The sequence below is a fragment of the Stegodyphus dumicola genome, chromosome 3, assembly GCF_044657685.1.
Source record: "Stegodyphus dumicola isolate Sdum_Otavi_A_Nest chromosome 3, ASM4465768v1".
NCBI classification, from domain to species: domain Eukaryota; kingdom Metazoa; phylum Arthropoda; class Arachnida; order Araneae; family Eresidae; genus Stegodyphus; species Stegodyphus dumicola.
In genome coordinates this window covers 49,474,107-49,499,837 of record NC_140770.1, presented here as the reverse complement: position 1 = coordinate 49,499,837, position 25,731 = coordinate 49,474,107, and the positions used below count along the sequence as shown (strand labels likewise).

The 25,731-nt window shown below is 34.7% G+C and overlaps 1 protein-coding gene across 4 annotated transcripts in view; it reads left to right on the top strand.

Moving 5' to 3' along the window:
* The window catches only part of LOC118180875 (BAR/IMD domain-containing adapter protein 2-like), a 259,049-nt gene that overhangs the window by 194,062 nt on the left and 39,256 nt on the right, over positions 1 to 25,731 (top strand). For 3 of the 4 annotated variants that reach the window (XM_035349934.2, XM_035349935.2, XM_085812874.1), the window contains exons 4-5: positions 23,135 to 23,196; positions 23,462 to 23,533. In XM_035349934.2, coding sequence (XP_035205825.1) covers positions 23,135 to 23,196; positions 23,462 to 23,533 — 134 coding nt within the window. Of the gene's footprint in view, positions 1 to 22,463; positions 22,492 to 23,134; positions 23,197 to 23,461; positions 23,534 to 25,731 lie in introns of those variants that run through there. The other variant, XM_035349936.2, reaches the window with a different exon arrangement.

Sequence of the window (25,731 nt, the reverse complement as noted above, 5' to 3'; positions counted from 1 at the left end):
TTTATACCATGAATGTACGCGATGAGCAAGAAGAAAATTCTTATACTTAAACATAATCCACCCCAGTTTCAGCTAAATTGAAACAGTGAAAATTAATTTTTATTGGTGCGCATACTTGAATTTTTATCATTAGTAATTAATTGCATGTCACTGATTATCTTAGTTCATTATTTTTCTCATTTTACTCATTTACTTCAGTTCCTGTTTATTTAATAATTCATTTATTTAAGTATATATTTGAATTTTAAAAATTCATTCCAATAGTTCTACCGTTTAAATAAAAAGTTATAAATTTCAAAAATTTAATAATTTATATTGTTTTCTTAACTTTTATAAATTTAGATGAAATAAAAATTAATATTTTAGAAATAGATGTGCGTTTCGCTTTATAAAAATGTAAAATATTTTTATATTGAACTATAGAACAATGAAAAGGAAAGCGAACGTATACGTTGGTAAAAATTAATTTCATGTTCCAGTTTAGGTGAAATTGGAATGGTTTATGTTTAGGTATAAAAAATTTTAAGCTCGTGTGTTGTGGTGGCATAACTGGAAAGACGTCCGCCTAGCAATCGGAAGATCTGGAGTTCGAATCCCGGCGAGGACATCTCTAATTCTTCATGTTTCCCGGTTTCCAGAATGTCAGAAATCCTATAAATGGCACCCGAACTAAATTGTAGTCGACGATAATTCGTCGCCTTGGCGGCTGCACCCACTTTGTTCCCAGTCATCTTTTAACTGGCGGAGAATGTAAAGAATTTTCTTCTTTCTAACTAGATGCTTTCGTGATGTAACTGGAAACAAATCCGGTTAGCAATCGAAACGGCTGGAATTACAATCCCGTGCCCGCTAACTTCTCACGTTTCTCTCTTCATATGAATAAACAATAGTTCCACACAGAATAAGGAAATAAAAATACATTTTCTAAATTAATTTTTAAAAAGTGATTTTCATCTTTAGTTTTACGGGAATAAAAATATTTTGTTTTTAAAGTTATATAATTTGTAAGAGAGATACTGTAAAAGAAAAAAAAATTCTCTCATACTGCTTTACTGTAGTAGCTATTTTCTCCCTCCTTCCAGAATACGGGCTCACCAGCGGCCGAGCGGTAAAGATGCTAAACACTGGTAGTTCGGTCCAAGGTTCGAATCCTGCGAACGGATGGGCGCATGGGTATTTTCCCCATGTGTAATGTGTATACAAGCCAGTTTCCCTTAGAATGTCCTCCACGAAAGGCATCCCTTCCATTAGGCAGATAGCCCTCGTGTGCTTTGCCATAACTGAATAATCCATCCTTCCAGCATGCCTTTGTAATGTAGCACACTGGGCGCGTATTCGAGAGGTCCAGGTTCGAGTACCGGCGAAAGTGCTGCTCAATTATCATGTCTTCAGCATCAAATAACCTAATGTACACTGCTCAAAAAAAAAAAAAAAAAAATGGGACAGTCCTATATCTCCCGATCTACTGGGCCGATTGACAAAATTCAAATTGCGTTCTTCATGTCTCGAAAGCGCGACTTAGGATATATATTAGATTTATATATAGCACTATTCTAACATAGGTATTTTGACACAAAATCGGACTTTTTCTGAAATAACATACCAATTTTTTTACATATTTCGATTCTACGACTCAAATTACGCCTAAATATGAAATTTTGTAAAATTTGGAGCGAAATTTACGGAGAAATTCACAAATTTATGTTGGCACTTTTTTGTCAGTTTGCGCCAAGAATACTTCACTTGGCAAACTTCTTAATATATGGCAACCTAGTTTCCTTAGGAAAAAAAGTCACCATCGTTCCTTTTTTCCAAATAATATTCTTTATATTATATTTTTAATTATAACTTATTATTTTAAGTAATTTTTTCTTTTCGAATTTCATTTTAATTGTTTAAGTTGCACCATTTTTCCCCCCCCCCCCCGAATAACTGTATTAAAAATTTCTATTTACCTATTCGAACTGCGTAAATAAAGGTGCGGCGTTTATTTTTTTTATTTTTTTTTTCAAATAGTTTTCTTTATATATATTTTTCGTCATAGCTATTATTTTAGGTCATTTTTAAATTTTTATACTTTTATTTTAATTGTTTGTGTTGCATTGTCTCTTCAGATAATTGTTTTAAAATTTTCTATTTATTCCTTCGAACTGAGCATTTTAAATATATTTATTAATATCAATTTTCCAGAATTTGATATTATTTACTTGAACTGCGTTTTTTTCGGAAGAATACTTTGTAACCCAGACTACGATGCGTTTGAAAACTGCATACTATATTAAAAGAGAAAATACAGTAAAGCACAGTTTTACACGCCTTTCAATGTTCCGTTCAGAAAAAATATATACAAATAAGAGAGATGTATAACCGATATTTTAACTTAGGATGACTTGCATACACTGCTTTAAACAGTTTTATCATTGTGCCCATTGCTTTACACAATTTTATCCTACATTTGGTTTCTTAAAATGTTATTCATATTTTAGTCAAATATTTTATTTTTAAAATCGCAAGTATCAAATACCATAAGATTGAAAAGTTTTAAATTAAAAAAAATTACGAATACTAAATTTTACGAAAAAAATTATTTTTCTTCTCTGTTTCTTTAAGCATTCTGAAAGTATATTGAAAAGTATCCAACTTTTCGAAACATTTTGGTATTTCTGACAATCATTTTAAATAAAGTTATAGCCTTCCATTTCATAAAGGCCCACAAACGGCCGAACGGTAAAGTTGCTGAACACTGGTAGTTCACTCCGTGGTTCGAACCCCGGTAAACGGGCTGGTTGCATGGGCGTTTTCGTGGATTTTCTCATGTGTACCGCGTATGACAGCTGGTTTCCCTTAGAAAGTTCTTCACGAAGTATTTCGTCAGAGCCTTTATCAGTCTTTAGAGGCTAAACATTTTGAAGCTATGAGATGAAAGGAAAGACTGGTTTCATCAAAAGGTTTTGGTTTATTTTATTATGACAAAGCACACTACGGCTATCTGCCTAAGGGGAGGGATGCCTTCCTGGAGGACTTTCTAAGGGAAACTGGCTCGCATACACGTTACACATGGGGAAAACCACGAAAACGCCTACGGCCAGCCCGTTCGCGGGATTCGAACCTCGGCCGCTCGGCCTTTACCGCTCGGCCGCTGTTTCATCAGGAAGGGAAAAAAACATCTTTAAGTGACATCCACATACATCACTGGATAAACACCTGAATCTTCAAATAATTCGACTGAGGAAATCATGGGATTCACCATTTATGATACGATATGATGTTCTATAACGTAATTTACACAACCATATAGTTTAAAACCAGTCGCTCTTCACTTTAATCTGCAAAGATATCGTTTTGTCTTTTCTGTTAACACAAGCTCAATTGATGGTATTTGCTGGTGTACTCGTCCAAGTGTTTTCTCTTTGAACACCTAAATTCTTTGAAGTATCCTGAAAGTATATTCGAAAGTGTCCAACTTTTTGAACATCTTGGTACGTCTGACAGCCAAATTTCCCTGCAAATTTTTGCTTACTTTTTTCCTTAATTTTCTTCTTTCCTTCTACAGTTATTTTCAGTGCTCACACAAGAAAATTAAGATTTTTCGACTGCTAGACTTCCATACATTTTGCATTCTTGTCAATTTTTTAAAATATCAGTTATATGAATTGCGTTTCACCTAAAGACAGCTTTTCATTTTCTAGTCATTTTAGCTATAAATAAAGCTTAAAGCGAAGTCCAAAGGATAAATATTTTAATTAAAAGATTTTTGCTAAATGACAAAGAAATAAAACAGTCCAGCAGGGTTTATTCTGTACCACAGAGTAACCCGATTCTTATATCGGCTGAAACAATCTAAATCATATTAAAGATCATGTTTTTTTATACAATCTATAACGCGAGAGAAAAATTAGCTTCTTAAAACATGCTTTCTAAGAGAATTAATATAAAAATTTATATTTATATATATATTTTTTAAAGTTGGGACTTGAACCAAACTGTCAGACTTTTAAAGCTTATTTTACATGGTGGTTATTATTAAAGTTCCACTTTGAAATGGTCATAAAAGGAAAACTACCGGACCAAATGTTATCAAACTTGGGAATCGTGTAAAGGAGGTTATGAGAATTTATTTTCGGCGGAAAAAAAAAGAGTTCAAAAACTCACCATCAGGGGAAAAATGGCGCTGTATACAATATTGTTAAATGAAATAAGACACGAAAACATCTGTTTAAAATGTGTTTAATGTTTTCCGAAACGTGTTACAAAGCATGTTCAATGTAGCGTCCAGCATTTTCCGAAAGCAAGTTAAATCATGTTACTGCATTCTCAACAGCAGCTCTTAGCATATCAGGTTTGGTTTTGGTTTGGTTTATTAGATTACGGCAAAGTACTCGAGGACTATCTGCCTTAAGGGAGAGATGCCTTCGTGGAGGACTTTTTAAGGGAAACTGGCTCGTATACACGTTACACATAGCATATCAAGAGGGATGTTATCAGTGTATCACATTTTTCATTTCTGCCAAATTGTTTAGATTATCACCATAAACAGTGCTTTTGAGATAACCTCATAGACAAAAGTCACAGAGGTTGAGGTCTGGTGGGAAGAGGGGAAGTGTTGGCCTATAAGACGTTCATTCGTGAAATGTTGCCTAAGTAACTATGCGACACTCTTGAGGTGATGCCCAGCCCTGCATAAAAATCGTAGTATCTAAAATGCCACGTTACTGCAGTTCATGTATCACGAAACATTTTAATATTGGCTCTAAGTGAGCTGCAATCGCAGTGGTCCAGCTGTCGACTGCTCTTCAGAAAAAAATGGTTCTGTTATAAAACTAGCTGTCATTCAACAGTAAACGGTGTGAAATGACTGTTATGCAATCGAATGCAGTAGGAGAATGCAATGGAACTAGATAGATAACATAAGAGATTTCTTTGGCCCAAATCGATTAAAAGCGTTTTGAATCAGTATCTTCATGTTTTAGTGCCGAATTCAGGCTTAAAAAATTACAAATTAGCGATCTGTAAGAAAACGATTTCCAGATTGTACGCACTTGTGAGAGTGATTTGCGATCTCACATTTTCTAATCGCTAATTCGTGGTTTTCACGGACGAAATTCTCACTTACAGGGATGGCGCACTCGACATTTATCGAATTTAACGTCTTTAAATAATAATTTGCCTACTTCAAAGTTTCTTAAGGGTATACAACATATTAAACCCGTTTAACAAAAGGTTAAGTTAGATTCCGACCCATATTTTGTTTAACAATATTGAATACAGCGCCATTTCCCCCCTGGTGGTGAGGTTTCGAACTTCCTTTTTTTCGCGGAAAATAAATTCCCATGACCTCCTTTACACGATTTCCAAGTTTGATAACATTTGATCCAGTAGTTTTCCTTTTATGACCGTTTCAATGTGGAACTTTAATTATAACCACTCTGTATATTATTAAATTTTAATTTGAAGCTATGCGTTATATGTATACCATGCGTAAAATTTTCGCTTTTATGGAAAAGTAAAAAATCGAAGCAAATATACTTAGTATAATGGACCAAAACTGAAAACATTTTACCCTCCCTCCGAAAATAAAATATTGAAATTTCGAACTTGAATTTACTGGGTTATCGAAATATTTAATTTGACTTACCTTCTAAGTCCTAGTTCCGACAACAATTCCGTCAAAAATTCCGAATTACTTAAGCTAAAGTTAAAGATTTAGTATATATTCACTGTATGTTAATAAAGGAATCAGAGTGTAATAAAAATAGATTATAGAATTTACGCTGATGTAACTTTTTGTCTGACTGCACAATATGTAATGGAAGAGAAGGTTTGTAGAGATCTGTTTTTCACATGCCTCTAAAAGTAGATGTCATATTAATTTTGTCTCTTCAATGTCAAAAAACTTTCCTTTGAGAGGCAACTTTAGTTTTTGAGAAAGAAAAAAAATCACAAGAAGACAAATTTGAAGAACATGCAGGACGATTGAATATACATACTTATTTTCCGAACACAAGCGGTTCTCCGACTGGTTATTGAATAATGAAAAGATGCATTGTCATGCAATACAAAACATTTGGAATACGTTTTCTGGCTGAATAACGTAATATTAAAAGTCATCTGCTTAATTCACATCCATTTACAAGTCAACTACTCGGGCAATTGCAGAATCGTTTTGATCCTGAGCTTGTAAGACAAACCTAATATCACTGGATTTAAACACTTCTTTAATCTTCCGAGAACGTTCCTTCTTTAGCTCATATTCCAAGAATATTAAGTGAATACAATTATAGCCAAAGAAATTGAATATTCATTTGCACTACGGCTTGGTAGTTTACTAACGAGTTAACAAAACTTAAATTCTGCTTTTTGTGTCAAAGAATACAACAATATTTTAAATATTTACAAATAAAATATTAAATTGGAGATTTAATTGGAGCCTCATCAGTTGCCTAGCATTTGAAAAAGAAAAGATTGTTAAATACTAATTGTTTGCTGCTCAGTCTAACCCAGGCTGCATGGTTGGTTTTCGTAGTTTTTTAGGTTCTCTTTACAAAGATTCTCTATGAAAGCATCTTAATCAAGTAGCTCCCATGTTCTTTCTATGTTCAAATAACCAACTAACCTAGTTTAAGTGCGATTTCCAAGTGAAGTTACTAGTAAAATCCGAATACTCATTAAAAATCATGTAGCTAGCCAATCGGGAGTAACATGAAAGATACGGAACCAATAATTGAAATGTTGTTACTGTACGCTGTTTCTTAACTTAGATGGTCATTCCTTAATTAAATAGTCCACCAACAGCCGAGCGGTAAAGACGCTGAACACTGGTAGTTCGGTTCGAGTTTCGAATCCCGCGAACGGGCTGGCCGCATGAGCGATTTCGTAGTTTTCCCCATGTGTAACGTGTATACGAGCCAGTTTCCCTTAGAAAGTCCTCCACGAAGGCATCCCTCCCTTTAGGCAGATAGCCCTCGTGTGCTTTGTCATAATTAAATAATCCAATTCAATTCTTAATAAAATATAATTGATTTGTAAATTCTATTAGAACTGACGGTAAGAATTGAAGTGGAAATAAGTAATATGGTGTGCAATCTTGATTAATATAAAATTAAAACTATTTGCATAGAAAAATGTTTGCATTCAGACAGAAAGTTTTTTGAAATATTTGCAATTACTTTATAAGAAGGATTTATTAATAACAGTAATAATTACTTATTATATTACTGATGATTAGGATTCAGTTCTTGACAATTACATTCTAAATTAGAATTTTAAGGATATAATGAAAATACGCTACGCACAAAAATACATTTTAGGAAAAAAATGAGTTGATTTTTATGTTTTAAAACTTCTTAAATACATTTAGTAAACATCGTATCCTCGTTGTTTATTGAATCCAGAATGTTGGTGTCGTTTATATAATTATTCTTACTTGTCCACAGAATCTGCTGACTTATCCAGCCATTAAGTAGCTGCAAATCATTTCTACATAACCATTGAACTTCCATTAATTCAGTCTCTAGAGGGTTGTATGTTTATATCATAATTTGACTTTTATAAAAAATGATTATTCTAAATATTATGTTTCTATAAAAATATATTGTGCTTTAAAAATATGGATAATAGTATCACCCGCTCTTTCAGCCACTTCAAAAGCAACAGTTTGTTTAGAAATAAATTATGCAGTTAATGTCATAAAATTCAAATAAATATCAAACGAAAATTCTCAGTTTTAGACAATTCGATTTAAACGAAGTAAAGTAGCAGACGATAAAACGCCGAAGGTAAAAACTTACTCTTACAAAAACTCACTCTTAAATTTTTTAAAAAAAGGAAAGATACGAGAGAAATTAAAAAAAAATAGTTAAAAATTTGAATAATATCATCTATAATTTAAAAAAATAGCCTTTCATATAGTATTAATAAATATTTATTATGCATCATTGAGGAAAAAAATGTCATATAATTAATTCTCCGTAAAATTTTACTTGAAGTTTAAGGTTAAAAATAACTGTGGCAATTCAGTGTAACAAAAATCCATAGACCACATTTGGTGTTATTATCGCTCAAAAAAAAGGTGCCAAATTTCAAAACGCGAAATTATGTAAATTCGTGTATATCTTAGAAAATTTTGAGTAAAAAAGTCTAATTTTTTGCAGATATGCTTAAAAATACACCTACTTTAAGATGATGGTAAAAATTTTATAGGTTATAATTCAAAATTTTTTTCGAAAAATCTATAGAAATTATTTAAAAATAAAAATTTTAAAATTAAAGCGCAAAAAATGGGTAAATTTTATTTGGAATGAACCAAAATTTCGAAATGTGAGAGAAAAAATCAAAAAAGTTTAATAAAAAAAGAGATATTAATAAATATTTGCCAAATTCAATTAACATTGAGGAGCTAAAATTTTGAGAGCTAATATTTTAAAAACTATTCGTACGATTTTTACAAAACTTGGTATTCTGGCATAATTTGAGTCGTAGAATCGAAATATGTAAAAATATTGGTATGTTATTTCAGAAAAAGTCCGATTTTGTGTCAAAATACCTATGTTAGAATAGTACTATATATAAATCTAATATATATCCTAAGTTGCGCTTTCGAGACATGAAAAACGTAGTTTGAATTTTGTCAATCGCCCCAGTAGAACGGGAGATATAGCACTGTCCCATTTTTTTTTTTGAGCAGTGTACATACAAGCTCTTCCTCAAATCGCATTGCTACGAATGTATTTTATACTTAATATTTGGTCAGCTGGAAAAAGTTTAACTGAGTTTTCTGGATATTTCGAGTATGTGCATTAACTGTAGTGTCATTTAGTCCGGACATTTGAAATTTCACTGTATTTCAAAGTGATTATAACTGTGTATTAAAGGAAATGTAAGTTTCACTTTAGCGCCAATGTCCGAAACGCTTATGGACGTAAGTCGAATCCAGAAATATGCTTTTATTCAATCCATATAAGCCATAATGAGAATCGGGATTATCAACAGATTTGCTGTTTTGAAGAGGGAGGGTTATCTTAAGTTCTGAAACCTCAAAATAATTCAAAATTATCCATTCATGTGTCAACATCGGCACTTATAATACTAATGCTATGCTCTTTCTGAAAATTGGAAATTGCTTATGAACTATTACTTAACTCCCACCATCAGTCAGCAGTTCTTTACGTCAGCCAGATGTGTGTCCATATTCGCAAATACAGAATTCTAAATAATATATTAAAGAATAATATGCATGTATACTTTGAAATAAATTATTTAATGTGTTAAATTATACCATAAAGCGAACGTCTGTGCATCTTTTAGATTTAATTGTATATCATCCTACGGTACTGAGAGAGGGGATCAAATATGTCATGTTAAAAATCCCTCAGCCTAAAATTATCCCTGAAAAGAAAACTGTTTTTCGTATGATGTCTTACTTCTGGGTTCGAATCCCAAAGATGGCATGCTTGTAAGTGTAGACTGTCTGTGCGACATAGGGGCACTTAGAGCTGAATGTCGAGTAGTTTCCTAGTAGAAATTCTCGGGTGCCTCCCTCTATCAAAATTGGGGCAGATCTGTACGATGCTAACGCTGAAATTCTGATGTCCCACCCACTTTAGCGCGTACGTATCCATTATGAGTGACTGCTAATCATATAGTTTGCGGTGAGAGAGGTAAATCTTGTGAAATTAATCAAACAGAATAAAATTAAATGGAATTAAATTGCGTGATTACTAATTCTTGGTCATGAGAGAGAGAAGTAGGTAGAGTATTGATTCAGTATTTTGGCGATGAAAGACGGGGATTGGTCTAAAAGAAACTCACAAAGGAGCTTTCTCTCGACCTAACTGCGCCCAAGCATTGTAATCGCGAAAAATTACGGGTATCGTATTTCAACGAAATTATCCATTTGAACGATGTTTTTGCGTGACATCTGTACGGACGGACAGAATAAAGGACTCTTTTTCCCAGAACGGATTGTAAAATGGATTCAAAAGATATTTTTCCTGGCGTGAGGACGTACGTATATATGTATCTCGCATAACTCAAAAACGAGTAGTCTCAAAACATTGAAACTTCGTATATGGGACTGCTATAACATGTAGCTGTGGACCTCCCTTTTTGGTTGCAATTGGCCAGACCAAAAGTATGTAAATATATACCCACTTTGTTACCCGGCTTGTGAGCTCAGTATTTTGATTCTTATGTGTTGGTAAATTGTGCATTTTTTGCTTTAAAAAACTTGACTTATGTAGTTCTTATATTCCCGCTATAGTTTTTATGCCTTTAGTTAATCTGCATACAATAGTTGTCAGAATTATCGACAATTTAAAATTCACTTAAGTGCTATTAAACGTAAAAAAGCCGCCGTTTGTTTACATTTGAAACTCGTAGCAGAACAGTGAATTAAGTCAGTTTCTGCAAATGTTTGCCTAATGAGACCAAAACCTAACTGTAGTAAGTTTTATACGCTGAAAAATTTTGTCTTCATGCTCGTTAGCCAACTTGCTTGTTTTTGCTTAGAAACTCTTAATTTTAAAAATTGTTTTTTTTTAACAGTTTTTAAGTGTATTTGGTGTTTTAAGTTTTCTATATTGTTACGAAAAGTACAGGCGCGGTAAGATGGCTTCCCCGCAAAGCAGTTTTAGGGTTGCCATAAAAGGGCAAGGGAAGGCAGGGTTGCCATATTTGGCGGAAAATTGCCTGTTTGCGACATTTGGCGACAAAATTGGCGATATGCCATGGACAGACGGAGAACCTTCTGGAACGAATTCTTACCGGTTTAGCCCAGAATGTCCTCGAACACAAGCCGAAAGCTATATAAACCCTGCTGGTCCGCAGTCAGTTAGTATCAAGAGTTGTGTGCCTCGTCTTGAGTGCGAGTTAGTATGGAGTTCGTGTCTCGTCTAGTGAGTCAATCCCTGCGGAGTCGATCGAGTTGACAGCCGGGGAGCGAGTGCCGAGTGGGTCGTCGAGTGCACCGAAGGAGTCTCTTTTAGTGTATCGCGGTTAGTGCATCGTCGATAGAGCGTGTTGAGCTCCGGGAACGACTGAAATGAAGAGTCGGGAGCTGTGCTATGTGTGTCGTCGAGTGCATCGCGAGTTGTAGCGTGGAGAGTCTCGAGAGTACGTGGAGTTCCGAGAACGACCAAGCAGAGTCGGGAGCTGTACTCCGGAAAGCAGAGTCTGGTGCTTTGCAGAAAGCTGTCTCCACCGTTATTGCCTGACAGTGTGAAGGCTGTGTCGCTGATTGTTCCAGCGTGTTTGTAATAGATCTTCGACGACTTGTTATCGGAGCTGTCTTGATTAATATTGGCTAAATAAAGTGTGTTTCGATACTTCATCATCAAGTGTCGTCGTTATTCACTCCAAATCTACAAACCAAGTACGAACGTGAAGGAAGAAAATAACGCAACAACTGGTGTCAGAAGAAGAAAAACGCAACAATATTTTACAATTTTTAATGAGGATGTTTTGAGTTTTTATGTATATTTTGCCTTGCCACGAATTAAAAACTGAATTAATTGAATGAGAAATACAGGATGATCTTTTTTAAAGTGACAGTGTTTGGAGCGCCCTGTAGCGCGATCTAATAGCCAAAATGGCACCAAACTTGGTATTTAGACTAATCAAGACATGCAATCGTACAGTTAAATTATTAATGTTTATTTACTACATTAACTTCCCTGGTGAGAACCTCATTCAATGTGAGCACCGTTCTCAGAAATAACACCGTGCATTCTGTTAACAACGTTCTCCACAGCCGTATGTAACATATAACGAGAAATATTCCGCACAGTCTTTCTTATGTTGTCCTTTAGAATAGACAAATTTGATACTCCATTAACATAAACTTGAGATTTCAAATAACCCCAGAGCCAAAAATCGCTTGGCGTGAGGTCAGCAGAACGAGGCGGCCATGCAACTGGAAAACTGCGACTTATGATTCTATCATCAGTGAAGTTTTGGCGCAACAGCTGCTTTACCTTATTACTAATGTGTGAAGGAGCACCCATACTGCATAAAGATTCTCTGTTGGAGACGGTTTCTTTGCTGAAGTTGCGGAATAACAAACGTTTGCAGCGTTTCGTGGTACCTTTCTGCATTTATGGTGCACGTTTGGGGTCCTGTCGGAGTGTTGGTCTCAAAAAATAATGGCCCAATTACGAATTCGGCTGGGAAACCACACCAAATAGTGACTTTTGGGGAATTTAATAGGATTTCGTGCACGGTGTGGGACTGCTCAGAAGCCCAAATTCGGCTATTTTGTGTGTTTACGGACCCATTGAGATAAAAATGGCACTCATCTCCCCCACAGAATGTGGCATGGGAAAGCATCATCAATTTCTACCCCGGCAAGAAACGATAGAGCGAATGTCACTCGCTTATCATAATCACATGGTTTCAGTTCGTGCAAGCGGCTGATTTTGTAGGGGTAAATTCCAATAACGCCCCGCAAAACTCTGCATACCGTGAAATAACTCATGTCCAATTGTCGACCTACACCCCGGGCGCTGCTAGTACCAGCAATGGTTCCCTGCGATCCTTCGACAATTGCAGTAGCCACATCAGTTATTACATCTTCTGATACTGGTTTACGTCCTCTCCCAGCGCGAATGGTCAGTGACTCCGTTTCCTTGAACTTCTTAATCATTTTCTTAAGACCATTCAGCGATAAAGTCCCCTTTCGTAATTTTTTTCTGGTTCGAAATTCCCGAACAGCTGCGGATGCATTACATTGATTCATGTAATACCAGCTTCACCAGTAACGCACGTTCCGGTAACGTGAGAGGCATGTCCACTGGAGCTAGTTTACTTCAGCTGAGATTATTTGTCGGAGCTGTCTACTACTTGCTTTTATAACCCCTATTACTGGCGCTGTCATCGCACAACATTTGCTTTGTTCTTTGATACCCGTGTTTTATGCTAATTCTCGTTATTGTAAGCTACAGCAGCGCCACAAAATGCCCTAGCGGTGATGGAACTTTTTTTCCCCACAGAATCCTTTTTTCCATGTCTTGATTAGTCTAAATACCAAGTTTGGCGCCATTTTGGTTATTAGATCGCGCTACAGGGCGCTCCAAACACTGTCACTTTAAAAAAGATCACCCTGTATAACTGTAATGAAATTCGGGGAAATAATTTCAAATGAAATGCTGGGGAAAAAGAAAAAAAAATGTGTATAGTTTAATAGGCTGTACAGGGATGTCTGGTTATCTACATCAGATTTTTTTAATATTCGTATGGATTTTGAAATTTGTATATCTGAGGTACTGTAGGTTATTCGGATTAATGTTACTTCAATATTTATGATGATTTAAAAAATTTCAAGGAATGTCCTTTCATATAATAAACTTTTATTTACTGCGCGGGCAGTATCTATGAGAAATATAGCTTTTTATTACCCCAAATATATATTATATTGATTTTAAGTTATGCCTTCCACAACACGTAATATTTTCCTTTATAATAATCAAACTCGTCTACCAAATGGTTTTAAGTAATTCTAATTCTACCAGTATTTTTCCTAATAAAAAGTTAGAAATAAATATTAACTCCATGCCATTTGCAGTCGTGCCAACTTCATTTTACTCTCATCTTCTTTGTATTCGCTAGGATGACTCTTACGCCACTAGATTGAAAAGTAAATATGTATTGGCGTAGGTCGTACACGCAAATCTGAAAAGAAAATTAATGCATAACTGTTTTGGCCTTCAAATCAATTCTACTGTCATCTCAATAAATACAAATGTATTCGTTGGAATAATGCAAAAGCATTTTCATACCTCATCTTGGACTTCAGCCAGACGTTGCCAATTATCATTTATAAATAAATAGCTCTTGTCTTCTCTGATGTAGCGTTTTTTAACTGCCAAAATATTATCACCCGTTGTTTAAGTTCCGCTTGGTAGAGCTGGAAGAACCCATTCTTGGCTAATGCGAGTTGCATAATTGAAGTGAATAGAGGAAGATGGAAAGCGTTCAATTGACGTTTTCATGATACATTTCAATCGAAATTGTATTTGTGGAGATGTTTAAAAAGTGTATATGGGGACCAGGAAAAGAAATAATCAAAATGTTAATTTTAGCAGTCTCATTAGGTAGAATAAATTTCCAGAATTCGACTAATGCAAAATATAGTTTAGTTTTCTGCAATTTTTTATCTCCCTCATCATCACTTCTCTCTTCCCCCAATATTAATACTCACAAATACATAATAAAATAATAATTACTAATAGCTAAATAATAAAATCGTTACAGAGAACATTGTTTATTCCGGAACTCAAGCATTATGAAACCAATTTCAACCTTTTTTTGGGGGGGGGGAGGGGGGAATTGCCTTCTTTTTTCTTTCTTCTTAGTCTGAAGGGGCAATATGCCTAGAAGGACTATTCGTTTGAGCATTTCGCGTTGATTCACTTTTCAAATTGTTGCCACCAAATATTATCACCCTGTGTTATATTTAAAGAAATTAAATAATGAAGAATCTGCATAAATGTATATACGTTTCTCGCATTGTGGTGAAACAACGGTACCTAGAGCCATCCAATTTTGAATAACGTGATCTTCCACCGAATATGGGCATCTGGAAGCCCTAATTTGGAATTTGAAATTTGTTGTATTATCGATTTCGTATTTTGTAACACTTTAACGAATTTTTTAATAACAAACTCAACCGATTTCAAAGTGAGCAATGGCCACTTTACGGGGGTGGGGACATTTTTATCTCCATTGCGCGAGGCTGTATATCGGGAATTCTAAAGATATACTCTTTTTAAATGATTTTTTGATATTGCTGTTGAATTGAATTTTATGGTTTAAGTGCAAAGAACATGATATTTAATAAAAAAAAAAGGTAACATCCAAAACGTTAAAAAAACGCTGAAAGGCTTTCATTTATGTTATTTATTTATTATTTCATTTATGTTATTTATTAATTTTATTTATGGTTAATATCTGGTTAATATCATTAGATGCAAAAAGATTGAAATTTTAATATTTTGGGTTGCCGTTGTATACCGTCCTCGTATACCGTTGGTAGCTTTTTAAATCAAGACTGCGGTTAACTTGGCGCGGCCTATTTCACAAATGCACTATCCTATCTTACTGATTTCAGGGTCAGTTGATGTATAATCTGTGAAATAACGCGAGCAGTGAAATAAAATATTTAATGTCATATTGATACTGATTGGGTAGAATTTTAAGAAGAAAGATTATAAAATTTGGATATATTCTGTAACGTTCGAAGAAAATGCTAACAAAAATCAAAGAAAGAGGAAGGAGTTAATATCGTGAACTGTAAACAAACTAGAAAGATATCATTTCTGTCAAGCGAAAGATAGCATTTTCTACAATAAAACTTACAAAGAGCGAAAGTATACTCCTGTCGAATTTTTGAAAATCCAATGAAGAGATTTTAATGAAATTTGGTATGAATATACATTAATAACAGAGGAAAAGATGTGTCATTTAAAAAGTATTTTTGTATGAATGAATTTTAGGAAGCTCATGCTGCAGGGATGATGTACAAAATCCACATTGTGATATTGAACTGGAAATGGGTCTAATATAGGGAGGGTATGGTCCCCTCTCGCAGGCAACGGCAATATGACTGCAAACTGGACAGGAAACAGTTGAGGAGCCCCTTTGACTGCCTATCCCACTCCTGCAGCAGGGTAGTTTCCAACTCCGGGAAGTGTAATGGCAAACTGAGTGGATCACTGAGTTAAGCACATTGAGTTGATCAATGTTAACGAATTTCGTTTATTGCGCATGCTCAGTGGTGTGCCGTTGGCGTGGCAGGAAATACTGGCGACTAAGCAATCATTACACAAGCTTGTTCATCATGTAGGTCTTATCGACTATTTACAATTGCAATACTACCAAAATTTATTTGTGCTTAAAGCATTTACTTCTGTTTCATTTCATTTTGGTTTATTTTGTTCATAAACGTTATATTTAATACCAGTTATTTATAATAATTTCCTTGATTTTAACTCAGTGATTTAAACTGGATTTATTCTTTAATTTGTTAAAGTATATACGAGTGGAACATATAGTTATTTACCATACGCAGTTGCTTTTATTCCTCACAAAAATATTCAATAAAGGTTCAGCTAATATATCCTGCAATGTTGCCTGTTTCGTAATCATTCTTAAACGAAAATTTGAGTAGTTTGCAATTGATAAGTAATAAAGGAACTTACAACCTAACGAGTTTTAAAACCCCGAACTGTTTACGCCCAGATAACAGAATATCAACCACACACCGTTATTTATTTTCTTTTAAAATTGTACCAAAGTCGTAATTACGCCGAATTCTCTTCTAGGCATGCGCAGTATGCGAAATTCGTTTAACATTTATCAACTGAATGTGCATTTTGCCATTACGCCTTTGGGATAGTTCTCGGTGAAATTGCCCTCCTATGAGCGTTCCAGACATGCTTTATAGGGTTAAAAGGTCAAGAGATCTGGCTGGCTAATTCTTGTAGCAAATATCCTCACTTTGCAGGTAATTGTGGATCAGCTGAGATCTATCAACTGGAACCCAGGACCAACTGCTCTCGTGAAAAGTCGAACATCGAGCTCTAAGATCTTGTAATGCAGGATGTCTTCGTCGAACGCTTGCAGAGACGTGCGGCAGTCCAACATATATAATGGTCTAACATAATGTCAACCTAAACCACAACTTCTCCACAGTGTGCAGGCTAGATCTCAATTCATTTGTAAAACGCGCGATGTTTCACGGAAGTTTGGTCCTAGGGGTATATAGTCTGCACCATGGTAAACATGCCCTTTTTTGTGCTGCAGTGAGCGAGACTCAGACAACGTATCTTCTGGTGACAGCCTTATCTCACGAAGTCTTTGGGCAACTTATAGACCGTAAAAATCGGTTTCCGGTGGTAGCATACAGCTCACGTGAGAGCTGTGAAGCTGTAGCAGTCTTTTGTCGCCGTGTGGAAAGTGCCAAATAACGAACGTTCCTCATTTGTCGCTGTAGATCTTGGTACCTCGTATAGGTCTTCCCGATATGAATCCAGTGTTCTGAAACTGTCTTCACAAATTGCAGACGGCACCTGATTTCTGTAGCCACCTGCGCTTATGATTGGCCTACCTCAGTCTGGCGATAATTTTCCATCTCGTTAGGTCGTCCATATGTTCTTGGTTACTCATTTTATCTGATACCTTAAAAAATTTACCGAACTCTTCCGTGACCAATGTCGTGAAGGAAAATGAGCACGCAAATCGCCAAAAACCCTCCTGCGCTCGTATCCCTTCCACAGTCGCAGCTCCGCTGATACGCGGGATTACGCTTACGTATTCGACTCTGAATATTTGCCTTATTCTTCGGTGGCATAATTAGTGCCTTTGTCAGCAGTTTCTCGTAATTTTGCACATGAGTGTAGATAGCGTGCTCTCGAACATCCAAGCGTAGTGCGATCCCGTTTACACAAAATCCTGGCGTTGAAATGATCGCATGATAGATACTATCGGAGGATCTCAGAAAAAAAAGATGTCAAGATAGTACACTCAGCAAAAGTACCCAACGTACGAGATGAGTTGGTCATATAGCCATTGGGTACCCTTAGACGAGGAAACTTAAATCGCCTACAATACCTTATTTGATCGTTCTTCGGATTGAATTCGTTGATCAAAAAATTGTCCCAGTTTAGTGTTTGTGAAACGTGCTAGCGCTGACTGAAGCGAAGATCCAACTACCTGCGATAACAAATAGATTCAGAATCCACCAAAGCCGCTTCGCCTATCTGCTATCTATTTGCCATCTTCGACAAATTTTTTTTAGGTTACGTTTTATGCAAATGTGACTACTTTGGCACAGCGCAGTGATAGTATAGTCGAGCAGATGAATCAGTGAACGACGACAATAATGTATTTAATGTAAATAATATGAAAACGGACTTCATCCGTGACTCTATTTGCATTTTTCTTCCGGAAGTCAAGCGTTCGAGCTTGTTTAGCATACATTCAGCAGACATGCTGCTCTACAAACACCACAACACAAACTTTTTTGCAAAAAAATCGAAGCACCATGAAGGAAGTGGTTGTTTTTGATGAAATTGAATATGTGTATAGCTCATACACAGATAATAAAATGATTAAAAAAATCAAGGTCATAGTACCTGTTCACGGCTCACAACCATCCAAAGTGTTCAAATTACTAGTTGCTCAAACCGCACCTGGCGCCAATGGATGCTTGAATTCGTCGAGGCAAGGAATGATAGAGGTTCCTAATGTTATCCTGCGACACATTTTGCCGGGCATTCATCAGTTGTCGCTCCATATGTGCGATATTTTGTAGTGCCCGAATCTGGCGGCCTACCATGTCCCAAACATGCTCGATTGGTGAAAGGTCTGGTGACCTTGCTGGCCAAGCAAGGAGTATCAACCGCACGGAGACAGTGCAGAAATATGCGAGCGGTATGTGGCATGGCATTATCTTGTTGGAAAATGGCCGCATGATGACGTGCCATGAAGGATAATGCAACCGGCCGCAGAATGGTATCAACATATCGTTGAGTTGTGAAAGATGCACGGAAAATGATTAAAGATGATCTGCTGTCATAAGAAATAGCGCCCCACACCATCACATCAGAGGTTATGGCTAACAAAGGTTGATTGGGACCGCTGACCGCGTCCTGTCCAGACACGAACACGGCGGTTCGGGCCTGGCGAATAATCATCCTATCTTGCCTCGCATTTGTGCTCCTTGGCCTTCCGGAGCCTTCATTTCGTCGGTAATTTCCTGGTAGTAACCATTGCTGCCAACATATTTACACAGCAATGTCTGTAAGCTACAGGTGTCGGCCTATTGCTTGGTATGAGCACACAGCTTCACGCAAGCCTCGAAGTCGTTTAGTTGTCTGTAAGGTTTTCGTCTTAGTGGCATCTTTAGTTGCCTGTTTACGGAAATACAATGGCAGCAACAAAAAAGATAAATTTTCCGCTTGTATTACTTGTTTTATACTTTGTGAATTGTGCATTAGGAATGCGCGCTGTGATCGCAATTCCTGTTCATTTGCCATGAAACTTCGATCATTTGCATGTTCGATCAAGATGTTTTTACATGCCAAATTTCGTCACGATCGCAAAAGTCCTTCTTGGTGCTTCGATTTTTTTTTCAAAAGTGTGTATGTTTATTTCCCGCCGCAAACTTATGAAGCTGGGAACTGTGGGCCAACAGTATGTCGAGAGTGTTGTGACGAAATCTCAGGTCTACAAGTCTCGGCAAATGCATTTGTGAATCTAATATTCACTAGAGAATTCTGTACAAAATTTAGCATATGTAGGGTACTTCTTGTACCCGTATTCATTAAATTGATATTAGTAGCAATAAATGTGTTCATAAATAAAGTGTGGTGATAAGTAAATGCATTCTTAAATGGATACTTTTTTTAACCAATGAGACGGTAGCACAAAATGGCTGTTAGTCTGAAAACGGCATTTTGTCACTGTCAAACTGATTTTTTTTCCCTTTTTAGTTTTGTTAGATGAAATCAATATCAACAACTGTCACATATTTACTTCCATACGATGGTTTTGGGTAACGAACTAAATTTTATATAAGAATTGCATTAATTCGCAAGCAATTAATTAAATAAATTGCTCAAATTTGAGGAATTCAGCTCTGGATTGACATTATTTTATGTTGTTTAATATAGGCGGATCTTATGGCTTTCTGCTTCGAAATACATACTGTTTTTAGTATAAAATCAACATCTATCTCAGATTTGAATTCTGCTTTAATTTAAATCAAATTGCCGTAATCCGTATTGCGTATTTATTCAAAATTTTGCTATGTATCTAACAGCACGTAGTAATAGTATGTAACAGTAACAGTTAAAACAGTATGTAACAGTAACTAACCGTATGTAGTAACAGTATGTATGCGATATTAAAAAAGCAAGACTTCGTGAGTGTTTCTATTGACTAGTGAAGGTGTATCTATATAGTAGTCGGAAAATACTGCAAGAAAAATATTTATGAGTTGAATGTTGTATGGATTGTTTTAATCATATCCAAAAATTATTTGAGCAAATCATTTTCCCTGTCACATATTCTGTTTGACAGCTGTAATTATTATTTTACTCGAAAATAAGCTCCCCTTTTTTTTCTGTATTTTTTGTTTTAAAATTTTGTATGGTTAATCGGATATCTTAATAAATTCAATTTTAAAATGAGAAGAAGGACTTTTAATTACCGTACTATGTAGAAATAGTTACACTGTTAAAACGCTAAATAAACCATACAGGTAATTGCCATATATAATATAAACTGCATAGCTACCGCACGTGTAGTTGAGCGATTTCAGTATAGGGTCTGCATAACTGTACTGTTATTAGCTGGGGCGGTTAGTGCTATGGGGTATTCAGGAACTTTCCCGAAGCGCTCGTGGCCATAGGTCCTCCTTATTACCTTATTTAGACTGTCATGTGTTCTAGGATTGGGTATTCCTTCTTGTGTGCTGCGTTCATGCTCCCACCCCAAACTCCTCAATGTACCAACTAGTGCTTTAGGGAGGTTAATACAAACTTCTTGAGCTCATCTACAAATAGCTTAATCCCAGTATCATTATTGCACCTAGCAGAAACAAAATAAAACTTCAAACATACCTGATTTAGACTGTTTAAAAACGGAAGAAACATTTATCTTGTAATGTAGAGCTACGCTACCACGAAAAAGATTTAATGGCACTCAATAAAAAAAGGGGCGGGGGAAGCTAAACTAATGGTAAATATATTTAAACTTATCGTCTTAACTCCATTATCGTTAACACATAGCAAATTCATAGCTGTTCGTAATTCTCTTAGCCTAAAAGCGGGTAATTTGTATGTCCATCCAACCCCACGATTTTGTAACAATGCCGGCACCTTTAATACAAGTCATTGGGACCATCCAGTGAGATAAAAATCTTTACATGAGCGTCCCGGTATCTTGATGAAGACTGCATACATCATGGCATAAATTGACTTTCATAAGGGTATTGGGCACCCTATGACCAACGAGCAAAAGACATCGGTACCTCCATGCTAATTGGAGTATTGTTCAAAAGATGTCGGTACCTCCATGCTAATTGGAGATTGTTCACTTGCATAAAATATTTACCTAGATATCCTGGCATCTTGATGATTGAATTCGTCATGGTATCAACTGAACATAAGGGTGCCTTGTGACCAACTTGCAAAAGGTGCTGATAACTTCATGCTTGTTGGAGACTGTTCACTGAAATAAAATTCTTCGCGTAGGTATTGCATCATCTTTATGAAGGTTGCATTCTTCACAGTACCAAGTAATTTTCATGAAAGTGCCGGGGTCACCCATCCCCCCTCTGTCTTGGCGAACGTGTTGAAAGGGATGCGTGTACCTTTTGTAAATTGGTCGCACCGTTTAACATAGCCGCGTCAGTTCCTCGTTATTGGTAAGCCTGAAAACAAAAGTGTAACTATTACTTTTTTCCCCATACCATACTATAATAAAATATTATAGTGTCAATATTTAATTAATATATTTAATTAAGAATATTTAATTAGGCAGCCGGCTTTTCTCTTTTGTCAGAAGCAAGTGAATTCTCAACTGAACCATGTTCTTTGGAAACATTCATCAAGTTTTTATATTTTAGTATTTTTTCTAAAATAAGGAAAGATTCTTAAGTGGTACGTATCAGGTGAAAGGAATTCGTAGTTAATTAAATGTTTTGTTCTTTTCTATGTGTCTTTTTATTTAGATTTAATGTAAAAGTTTCTTCCATACTTTCATACTGTTTCCAGCGTTCTTTCCGGTCTCATCCGTGGTGATTTAACCGTTTTAGTTTTTTCATTGGTTTACTGGGAAAAAAATGATTTTTGTGTTTCTTATCCTTTGAAATAATGCATTATGTTGTGCATTGAAGGATTCAACGCAGCCGCAATCCGGCACCGAATTTCATTAAGTTTTTTAGTAAAATTGTTATTTTATTCAGAACCCAAAATAAGTTGGGGTACGGTGTTTTATTTCACAGCTTATAAATTTGCTTTTAACTTAACTGAATTTATTAAATTTTTATTTGTATACTTTTTTTGAAATTTTAATGATAATTGTTATCTTTCCCCCCAATTTTCCTTGACGCCCTTCCATAGGGCTCAGGTACCTCGATTTTTTAAAATTTAACTCCTGCTTACAGTTACTGTTTTGAACATTCATATAAAAAATTTCTTGTTTGCAATGCATCTCAAATTTTAAAATGGAATGCAGTGTTTTCAAACTGAAGTAGCGCTAAGCATATGCAGTTAGTTATAAATATTGTCACTAGATGGCGATATCAGATTAATTGGAAATTTCTCAGTTGGAATAAAGAATTTCACTTTGTTTCAGCCTTTGGCGTAAGAAGTGGCACATGTGTTGTTATTTTTTTAGGGTGATATTTGAGGAATGAGCCTTAAAAAACACAGAACAGTAAAAGCCATGATTCTTGTAAGGCAAGCTCACTATATAACAGAATGGAAATGTATGGTGAGGTTTTTGGATAAGAAACTTACCTCTCATTTATGTTTCACATTAGAGAAACTCTAAAACTCTGTATATCCTGTCAATTCAGATAATGCACTGGCTGAATGGACAAGTTCTCATGAAAATTGAAATAGAATTAAACTACCAGGGTTACCTATTCGATCACTGGAAAGGCATGGGAAAATGAAATTTTTCACTCACTCATTTTATATTTTCTGGTAGTTGAATTTTATAATTATTTTTTTAACTGTATATTCGTAATTTTCAGTTTTTCTGAAAAATGATTTTAGTTAATGAATAAATTTTTATCACTTTTTGAAGGAAAATGAATGGCAAAACAGAAAGTTTTATGGAAAAAGTTTCTAAAACTGATGATTGTTTCATATGTTAATGTCATCAGGGATGAATGAGTTATAATTTCAGTGATATTTTAAAATTGTAAGTATACATTAGGCGAGGAGGGGTGTAGAAATAAAATGTTCATGTTATCAAACTGTTCAAATGAAATAATTATTGAAAAAAGAGGCATAAATCACAAATGTTAATCAAGTAAAATGAAAAATATAAATTATTTCTTATTGAGTTATTTTATTAATTTTTGAGCTTATACTTTATATATTGATATGTCTTTCACATATATTTTTAGGTTCTACATTGTATAATATAGTTGATGTTAATAAAGAAATTTTAGCACAGCAGTCAAATATTGTAAGTATATAAATTGGGAAATTATTTTAATATTTATGTAGCATTTTAATTATGTATTCCTCAGTACTATATAAAGAATAGTTTGAATTACATATAGAGAAAACGTATAATGCATATTTTTTTTAATGTGACTATTTTCCTCTTCCCAAATTGTCTTCTTGCAAAAGTAAATATGCAATTAAAAGAGATAGTATTTTAACATAGTTTGAGTTATAACACTTAACGTTTTTCATTTAGTAATACATGTTTTATTTCTGATCCTTAGATAAAGAGCTTAGAATTTGATTTCTTGGAACCAATGGAAATAGCTGCTGAGAAAGACACAAAACTTGTTGGGGTAACATGAAATTTTATATATTTGAATGCCTTTTATTTAATAAGTGGTACTGTATCTACAGTTCTATTATTTTCTTAGGCTATTAACATATATACTAACCAAATATTTAATACTAGACTAAATTGCTCAAAGAATTTAAATAATATATTTCATATAATTTATATTCGTTCAGATTTATCTGCATTAATAGCTTTAAATATTTCATATTTTCAATAACTCATTTAATTTCATCTAATCTAGAATTATTTTCATGTGTAAGAGCTTATTGGTGTGTTATGTTACTTACATGAACATATGTCATTAAATTTTAATAACAGTAAAAAATGTAATATTTGTTATGTATATAATGTTAATTGAAATGAAATGTTGAGTAAGACATGGATTGTTTTAAATTTCCTTTATCACAAATTATAAATTTTTACAACTGTCTTCTAACTAGTTGAATACATTAACAATTTTCCACATATATTGGTAATTGCACCTTAAAACTGTGAGATATATCATATTTCCTTGCATGTTTCTCTGTCTCTCTCTCTCTTTTTTTTTTTTTTTTAAACTGATTTTATCGTATACGAAAATCAAGAGGGAAAAATTATGCGTATAATTTAATTTCTCAAGATTGCAGTTACAGCAAGAACATAGCAAATGAAAAGTAGTCATTGATAAACTACTGGTAACTGTAACAATATTGTTTCTTTAAAAAAAACTACATTCCAATAAGAATCTATAGTAATGTTAACATGACGATATCTAATAATATATTTTCATTTCTACTTCCTTGTAACTTCAATCTTACCCATTCTTATTATTGTCTCTGCTACTCCTTAGGCCTTACATCATCCATAAGTAATTAGAGAAGGTAAATAATACAAAAATAGTGGCTGTGTAATGAACCCATTTTAAAATATAGGGTCCTCTTTGAATGCATTAAAGAAAGGAAAATTATTTGAACATTTTTAAAGTTTTCAAAACTTGGCACTAAAGCTAGGGAGAAAATTACACAAGGAAATACAGTAGTCAGATTTACATGTAATAATTTATAAATCAACTTTAGTGTTGAAATGTTTTTAAATGGTTGTAATTAATGATTATGATTTTTGAAAATATTTACTATACATAGAAATTCTTCTTTGCTTAATTTAGCTTAACATTTATTTGAGATGTATGTAATAGCTTTTAGAATGTTCATAATAAGTATCCTAAAGATAAATAACTGGCTTGGAATTTTCACTGAATGGCGGAGTTGTTTAGGAACTAGCATTAAGTTTTAATCATGAGTAATTTGTACAGTTTCTTAGCAAAAAGTATTCTGTAAGTTATGTTATCATTTCATTATATATCTTTACAAAAATAAATATTAGGTTGTTGAATTTGAAAATATTAGTGTTGTGCAGTAAGGCAGTTCAGTAGAATAAGAAATTTTTCTTCTGTGTCTCTGTCAATTCCTGTTAATGCCATGAGTTTGAAGTATTCTCTAGATCAGCGATTCTCAACCAGTGGTACACAAGGAAAAATAAGTGGTAGCAAAGAAACATTCTGTTATATAGTGGTATGCAAAGAAACAAAGTGAAAAATAGGTGGTATGCAAAGAAACAAAGTATTAAATTTGTAAAGATTTAAAAAAAGGTGATTCAGAGGCCGATGATAATTAAGTAAAGGCTTTATTAAATGATGGAATTTCAAGCACATGGAACAGCACATTTCTACACGTCACACCATGACCAAGAACTACCACACTGTTGCCAGATCAACCTAAGAAAACCTCTTCAGCATTCAAGAGCCTTTGCATAACAAAGTCCAGCGTAAGCATTTCATTTGGCTGGTTCTCAATCGTCGATTTAATAATGTTGTACTCAGAAGGTAGCAAAATCAACAAATAAATAATCACATCCATATCTTTGACTTCAGCACCCAAGAGCCGCAGCTCGCAGTTCATTTATGATCGCCAACAGTTCGTTAATATGTGACTGCATACTACAATCTCGGCTTTTCTTCAATGTCGATAATTTCTTTCGTACTAATATTTGACTAACTGCCCTCACCTTGTGGTATTTATTCTTTAAACTGCTCCAAATTTCACATGCAGAATATTTACTCGACACGGTCGCCAATATAGCATCATCTAGAAGGGTTAGTAGCAAGGCATAAGCCTTTTTTGCATCTTTGATTTCAGCAACTTTTGTTTCATCCACTTCAAA